We start from the raw sequence: 8,288 nt of genomic DNA, 5'->3' as shown, positions 1-8,288 counted from the left end.
GCGCCCCAGGCAACCCCCCGGGGTGCGGTGCAGGATGCTGACCCCGAGGGCGCGTCCTTGGCCGGCTCTCCAGGACATCTGCAAGCGGATAGATGAGGACACGGGACCGGCACCCCGGATAAGCCTTAGGTTCCCGTCGGGGGCCCCTCCACTCCACGGCCACAGCTCTCTAGATCTCCCACCGCCGGCTGTGCGTAGCTTTTCCCGATTCCCGCTGGCTGAGGCTAAAGTTTGTCTCCGGGAGACAAAAAGAAAGGTCATTTGGGGAAAGGGAGTAGGTCGGACAAGATGGGAGATGGGGAGCAGAGGCGTCCAAGAAATACTCCTATTTTGAGGGTTTTAAGGGGGGAGTGGGACGCACAACACCCCCACCGCCCACCCACCTGCCTACTAGAGAGCTATGAGCTTTCGCAACTTGGCGGAAGCCGAGTCATCTCATCACGTGGGGAGCTTGATTGCCTTAAAATTGAGAGGCGGCCAGAGGCATTCAGCTAGTTCCGAAAAGCCAGAGCAGGAGCAAGAGTGACTGGAAAGCGAGAGGACTTTCCCTGCTGGCAATCGCTCCGCCCTCCGCCGTGATGATGGAAAGGATAGCGTGCTTGTTAGCCTTCGCGTCTTTAGCGCTGACTCTCAGCGGTGCAGGTGAGTCCCCGAGACGCTCCTTGGGTGCTCAGCGGAGCAGGATGGGCTCAGGTTGCCGCTCTGCCTCCATCATCCCCGGGTCCCTGCGGCTTGAATACTCTTCGGTTTGGGCTGGAGAGTATCACGCGTTCCATTTATTTTTACCAGCCAGGTTGCCAAAATATTACCATTTAAAGAAATTTCTCAGCTGTTTGCCTGGGTCCCATCATCAGGGGCAGGTCATTTTTTTTAAAGGGTTTAACATACTGGACCCAACCAAATTAGTTCGAGGTCCGGCAAGATGTTAATGGGGAGAGGAAAAAAAAAAGAAAATAATTTATATGTAAAATTTAGGGATGTCTTTTTTCCCCCAGAGTGGATGTTGCAGTTCTTATCCTTATTTAGATACAGACATTGGTCTAAGAATAGCTTAGCTGTTCCCTGTTCAGAATGACACAAATAGCCATTTTCCCTTAACTGCCTCTGTATGTTTGTAATTGTGAAATTGACCCATAATATGCTATAAAGCAAATAAGGTAAATATGAAACTATTGAAGGTACTGTTCACTTATTCAGCCTCCTTTCATTTTAGCAAACCCTTGCTGCTCAAACCCATGTCAAAACCGAGGTATATGTATGACCACTGGAACTGACCGATACCAATGTGACTGTACTAGGACAGGATTCTATGGAGAAAATTGTACAACTCGTAAGTTTTCGTTTTAACTTTAATGATTTTGAAATCATAGAGACAGACGCCTCAAGTATTCAATTGTCTCCTTTTTTTCCCCTCCCACTATTACAGCTGAATTTCTGACAAAGCTAAAATTGACGCTGAAACCCACTCCAGACACCGTTCACTACATCCTCACCCACTTCAAGGGAGTGTGGAATATAATCAACAATATCTCTTTTCTGCGGGACATGGTGATGAGATACGTGTTGATGTGTAAGTAACATAGCTTTTCTTCATTTTATTTTATTTTTTTAGGCAGTTAGGGTTAAGTGATTTGCCCAGGCTCTTCCAGTTAGTGTCAAGTGTCTGGTCTGAGGCTGGATTTGAACTCAGGTCCTCCTGACTCCAGGACCTGTGCTCTATCCACTGTGCCACCTAGGTGCCCCTAACCTAGCTTTTCTTGAAGGGCTCTGACAATCACAAAGAAAACTACAATATTATAGATTAGTAAATAAAGTTTCCAAAAATATACTTTCCAATTTTAAAAACAAAAATGATTGGAACACACCAGCCATAAGCCAGTTGAGCAGTAAATGGGTTTATTTTCATTTGTTTTATAAAAGTATAGCTTCCCTTTATTTCAAACCCTATATTAAAATGTGTATTTTAACATCTTATAGTTCACTCTTTTACTACTAGAAGTAGTAATTCAAACTTTTGGCCTAAAATTGTCACAGGTTTTTAACATTTTGTTATAGTTTTCTTTTTAAAAATAGATTAATACTGCCATTTCTGTGGATAAAACAAATATTTTTGAAAATGCTGCTTGTGGAAATATTTGACATATGTCTTCTCTTTAAATTTCAGCAAGATCACATCTTATTGAAAGCCCACCAACGTATAATGTTCACTATGGTTACAAAAGTTGGGAAGCCTTTTCTAACCTCTCCTACTACACTAGAGCTCTTCCCCCGGTGAGAGATGACTGCCCAACTCCAATGGGTGTAAAAGGTAAGACAAGGCCCTCAGATTCCATGAATTTAGAGATTTTTATCTGAGCTAGAAAATTAAACTTTGAAATACTATAAGGAGATTAGTTAGTCAGTTCGTAAAACTATCATCCCATTCCATTGTTTGGCATTCTTACTAAAATGTAGATTGATAACAGATTATCATTTGGTATAAACCATTCCATCAGATGAAGTTTCAGTGTAACTGAAAAATCACAAGTTCTGGAAAATTCCACTTTCATGAATATTCTGTTTAACTCTGCTTATTTGGAATTATTGACTGGTTTTAATGGGAGAAACTGAAAGAATGAATGCAGTTTGCCAATTATGCTATAATCTTCTTCCCAAAGTTTAATATCCAAAAACAAAAGAGTATCATAGGAAACATAACCCAAGTCTGCTTCCTCAAAAATATGAGATTATAAGCTAAGATTTTTCATTTTATAGGTAAAAAACAGCTTCCTGAACCCAAAGAGATTGTGGAAAAATTTCTTCTGAGAAGGAAGTTTATTCCTGATCCCCAAGGCACAAATATAATGTTTGCATTCTTTGCCCAGCATTTCACTCACCAATTCTTTAAGACAGACCATCACAGAGGCCCAGCTTTCACAAAAGCACTAGGACATGGGGTAAGTCCAGAGGACAAAGGGTTAAATCAGAATTATAGCAAATTACAGTAATTTAATAATTGCCCATCTTTATAAAAAATGTGATCTCAGTTTTGAGGGCATATAAAGGTTATATAAGCGGTGTGTTTCATGCATGTGTCCATTATCATAATTACTGCATCTCTCCCTTTGATGTCTATCTTAGTGGAATATTTCTATTTTTCACACTTTGGGGCATGATCACAGAATCACAGAATTCCCTGTAAAAGAATCCCATCTACAAAGTGCCCACCAAATGGTTTTTTCAGCCTTTGCTTGAAAAACTCACTTGAAGGAGATAAACCCTTCCCAACCTCCAGCAAAGCAACCCTTTCCAGTTTTGGCTAGCTTTGATTGTTAGGAAGTTTTATTTGGGATTTTTCCTTATATCAATCCTAAATTTGTCATTCTGCAACTTTTACTCATAGCTCCTACTTCTACCCTTGGTAGTTGCTTCCTCTGGCTTGTCCTAAAGACTTTGTATTTCAATTTAAAATGTCTGTCCTTCCCAAAACTTGCCTTCAAGTATATTCAGTACCCTAACTGTCATCCTTTAAAATAACTATTCCATTTGAAAATGACTTCATATTCGACAATATTAGTGCAGTTATTCTAAAAGTTTAGATCATTGACATTTTTCCTTTACTTAATAGATCCTATGTAATTATGAAATAACAAGTTCATAAATTTGACCTAAGTTTCCACCTTCATTAGTAAAACAATTTAATCCATATCATTATAGAAGATAGTTATTAAAAATGAATTTCTCATGAGAAAAGTGATCATTGAATTTTTAAAATACACATTTTCTAATGGGTAATGATTTAAATGATAGCATAACAACTTTAACAATCAGAAAGATATGTTAGTAATGCTCCCGAAACTGGTACTTTATAAGCAAAAAGCAACCCCTTAAGCAGCAGCAAATTTAATTTTCCCCCAATTGTTTTTGTAGGTTGATTTAAATCATGTTTATGGAGAAAATTTGGAAAGACAACACAAACTGCGGCTTTTCAAAGATGGAAAAATGAAATATCAGGTATGTTTTGGTTAGAGAATAAACACTTGAATATTAATAATCACAGAGTTACAGTAGCACTAATGTATTATTAATTTTTTAAATTATACTTCCCACTAGCCTTAATAATGTTCCCTGTATAAATTTTATATATATATATGTATAAAATCTTAAACTTTAATCATTTTCTTCCTAACTTTTTGCTTTTTGTGTTTTTTTTTCTTTTTAGGTAATTGATGGAGAAGTATATCCGCCCTTAGTGAAAGATACGCAGGCAGAAATGATCTACCCACCTCATGTCCCTGAGCATCTGAGATTTGCTGTTGGGCAAGAAGTATTTGGCCTGGTTCCGGGTTTGATGATGTATGCTACAATATGGCTTCGGGAGCATAACCGAGTGTGTGACATCCTTAAACAGGAACATCCTGAATGGGATGATGAGCAGTTGTTCCAGACTAGCAGACTGATATTGATTGGTACGTCACATTTTTTGCATTATATAATACAATAATATAATAACATAATATACATTATGTGTATATTAGATGAGTAAAGATTGATATCAGCTTCCTTACCTTTGAAGAAAAACTTTGTTAAATTCAGCTTATTCTGAAGAATCAAGGGGTATGCCACAAGAGATTATTATGTTCTATATGAATTCAAATGGAATAGACACGCTTACTTGTTTTCTCCTATAATGATATATTCAGTAAATACTTTTTTCAATCCAGACGTGATTATGCTGGTATAGGAAAGACCCCAATGAGGAAGTTCATTCTGTCAATGCATCTTGTTCCTTCTACTAATGCAACTGCTCTTCAATTTGTAGTCTTATAAAGTCTGCTCAGACACTGAGATGTTAAGTGATTTGCCCAGGATCATACTACCAGTTTGTGTCAGAGGCTATAACTGAACCCAGATCTACAGACAGCTCCCTATTCCCTCTACCACATTGCCTCTAATTGCATTAAATAAAACAGTCCATTTTATTTTGTTCAGTAAAATGGGGTAAGGCACATCAAATAGAGGAGATGGGAAAAACAATAAGGAAACCATCCTGAAGCTTTCTCCTAAGGCTAAGGATCTTTGACATTTTCTGAGAGAGACAGAGATGCTCACTCTTAGTATTTTGGTTTAATCATGTTGGTTTAATTTTGTTTTATGTAAATAGGCGAGACTATTAAGATTGTGATTGAAGATTATGTCCAACACTTGAGTGGTTATCACTTCAAATTGAAGTTTGACCCAGAACTGCTGTTCAACCAGCACTTCCAATACCAAAACCGAATTGCTGCTGAATTTAACACCCTCTATCACTGGCATCCTCTACTCCCCGACACCTTCCAAATCAAGGACAAAGAGTACAGCTATCAGCAGTTCCTCTACAACAACTCTATATTACTGGAACATGGAATTTCCCACATGGTGGAATCATTCTCGAGGCAAATTGCTGGCCGGGTAAGGAACTGATTCAAAACTTTTGTAGTTTGCAAGCTCCCTAATGCATGTATAGCATTATTCTTGTATCCCATTATTCAAGGGATAATTACATTTCCTATGTGATTACTTTGCTTTTCTTAAAATCAGAGGAAAAGTTCTAAAAGAGTTTAGTCTAAAAAAGACTAAAATAAACTGAAAACCATGACTATCCAAATTTGCATATCTTAGCAAAGTTTTCAGCTTTTAAAAGAACTTTCTTTAATCTCACTACAGACATTACTAATTTAAACACTGATTTCATTTATGTAAGCATAAAACATCTAAATTCATTCTCAACTGCCCCTTTAAGATTGATGCAAAACTCCCTACTGAAATTTTCCTGTTTGTTTTTTTTTTCTGAGAAAAAGAAAATAATACAACTTTTATTCAAGGACTGTGTACAATGAATATTCTCAAAATAAAACTGTATTGTAATTTACTTAATATTTTCATTTATATTATTATTTTTTTTTCAACAGGTTTCTGGGGGCAAGAACGTTCCAGCTGCAGTACAGAAAGTTGCCATAGCTTCAATTGACCAAAGCAGACAAATGAAATACCAGTCTCTTAATCAATACCGAAAACACTTCATGCTCAAGCCTTTTAGTTCATTTGAAGAACTGACAGGTAAAAAGAAATTGGGGAAAATATTAAGTGACAATCATGGTGGAGATAGACATATAAAATGCTAATTGGTGAGATTTTCCACGTATTGAATCCATCTCTTTCACATTACAGGAGAGAAAGAAATGGCTGCTGAGCTGGAAGCCATCTATGGTGATATTGATTCTATGGAGTTGTATCCTGGTCTTCTAGTAGAAAAACCTCGCCCAGGTGCCATCTTTGGAGAAACCATGGTTGAACTTGGAGCACCCTTCTCACTCAAAGGACTCATGGGTAACGCCATCTGTTCCCCTGACTACTGGAAGCCTAGCACTTTTGGTGGAGATAGAGGTTTTGAAATTATCAATACAGCCTCAATCCAGTCACTAATCTGCAATAATGTAAAGGGATGTCCCTTCACTGCATTCAGTGTTCAAGATTCCCAAGTCACCAAAACAGAAACTATTAATGCCAGTTCATCAAATTCTGGACTAGATGACATCAATCCCACAGTATTGCTAAAAGAACGTTCAACTGAACTGTAGATACCTATTGAACATATTTATTTATTTAAGTAAAGTATTTCTTTAAGTTATCTATTTATGAATATTTGTATGAAACTCCCTGTGTTACTTGATATCTTCTGTAACAGAAGATAGTAAGTACTCCTCTGTTGGAGAAATAATTCATGTAAGTGGGAATTTCATTTGTGTTGATACTTTAAAGACAAGGATGTCCTTCTTAAGTTTCAGAGGGAAACATTCTTTTTGTTCCTTTTGATAAATTAGATTGTGTTACAGCAAGAAAAAATATAAGGTATTTATTTGATCTTTGTTATTGCTATTATAATATTGAAAAGCTCTGTGAGTAACTACACTACCTTCTTAAAAGATCATATATATGTAGCACCTCTTTGAAGCTTGAAGTGCTCTAACATGTTTTCAAATTCAAAATTTGTATCACGTGAAAATATTATAAATTGTAAGAACTGAAAATATTCAAGCAGCACCAAAACATCAAAATCATGGGCTCATGGATATAGACCTGGAAAGGACCTCAGAACTCACCTAATTCAGTTCCCTCGTTTTACAGAGGAGGAAACTGAGGCCCAGGGAGATTAAATGACTTGCCTCAGGTCAGTCGCACAATGAATAGCAGAGCCACTCTATAACTCTAAGGTTAGCACGCTTTCTACTGTACCATGCCAAAAAGCATCCATTTTAGACTACCGAAGGTGTAACTGAATTGGAAACCATTGAAATTTCCTGGCTAATATAACTAACATTTCCTCAGGGTGTAAATCAAGGTACACTCTCAGGTATCTGAAGGTGCATATGAAATTTTGATTTGTTCTCACTACGTTATACTGCCATTTAAAAATATCAGACGAATCTATTTGAAACTATGGTAGTATCTTCCTTTGGAAATATCAGAATGGCAAGGCCAACAAGAGAATCAGCTGTGAAGTCACTGGAAGAATATCTTGCCTTAAAATAGCATCTTTTATCTAAAAATGCCCTAATCATTTTTATATTACTACCAATAAACAAAATATACATGGGCAATAGATGGGAAAACTTCATTATAATTTATTTTAGAGTAAGTACCTGCAAGACAGGAATATTATTTCTTCAAATTGTTGTGTATAATAGACAGCGCAATGTCGTGTGCTTCAGACTGGTCCAGAGATATTTTCTTAAACATGATCAATTACAAAACTGGATTTGGACAGAAAACTGAGAATCTTATTCTTATATTTTTATAAAAACTTTGTTTTTTCCAATTGGCTCATAGTACTATTTAGCAGTCCATATTACAAGTCAACCTCCTTAGGAGGATTGTATTTGATATTCACAAATTCATTTTATCTGCTTAGTTATTTCCACATCTTTTTGACTTACATATCAGTAGGGACACCTTTTGACGTCCCCACTATCTGCCACATTTGCTGCTTCTTTGTTCAGTTTTTCGTTGAACAAATATTTTATTGATAGTTTGATGGAACATTCTTGCCCCCAGCCACCTTGCTATTTGCAAGATGTAGGGTTTGTGTAACCTTCCTTCCTGTTGCCATATTGCTAAAGTAAACTTTCCTCTTTGTGTCTTCCTTATCTAATCTTACATTCCCAGTGTCTTGTTAGGTCTAGATTCTCTGTTTATTACTTCTTTCTTTCTTTCTTTCTTTCTTTCTTTCTTTCTTTCTTTCTTTCTTTCTTTTTCTTTCTTTTTCTTTC

At 36.9% G+C, this 8,288-nt stretch overlaps 1 protein-coding gene across 1 annotated transcript; it reads left to right on the top strand.

Annotated features, from left to right (window-relative positions):
- Nucleotides 1-487: 487 nt before the first annotated feature.
- Nucleotides 488-8,214, top strand: PTGS2 (prostaglandin-endoperoxide synthase 2). The gene is made up of 10 exons (XM_027868481.1): nt 488-642; nt 1,214-1,330; nt 1,427-1,570; nt 2,165-2,308; nt 2,755-2,936; nt 3,910-3,993; nt 4,202-4,448; nt 5,144-5,430; nt 5,931-6,078; nt 6,190-8,214. The coding sequence occupies exons 1-10, from the start codon at nt 579-581 to the stop codon at nt 6,597-6,599; spliced, it is 1,827 nt and encodes a 608-aa protein (XP_027724282.1). The 5' UTR covers nt 488-578; the 3' UTR covers nt 6,600-8,214.
- Nucleotides 8,215-8,288: the final 74 nt, after the last annotated feature.

This window comes from Vombatus ursinus, unplaced genomic scaffold (assembly GCF_900497805.2).
Source record: "Vombatus ursinus unplaced genomic scaffold, bare-nosed wombat genome assembly UNPS02014789.1, whole genome shotgun sequence".
Taxonomy (NCBI): Eukaryota; Metazoa; Chordata; class Mammalia; order Diprotodontia; family Vombatidae; genus Vombatus; species Vombatus ursinus.
Note: the sequence above shows the minus strand (reverse complement) of the source record. Positions and strands in the feature narration are given on the sequence as shown.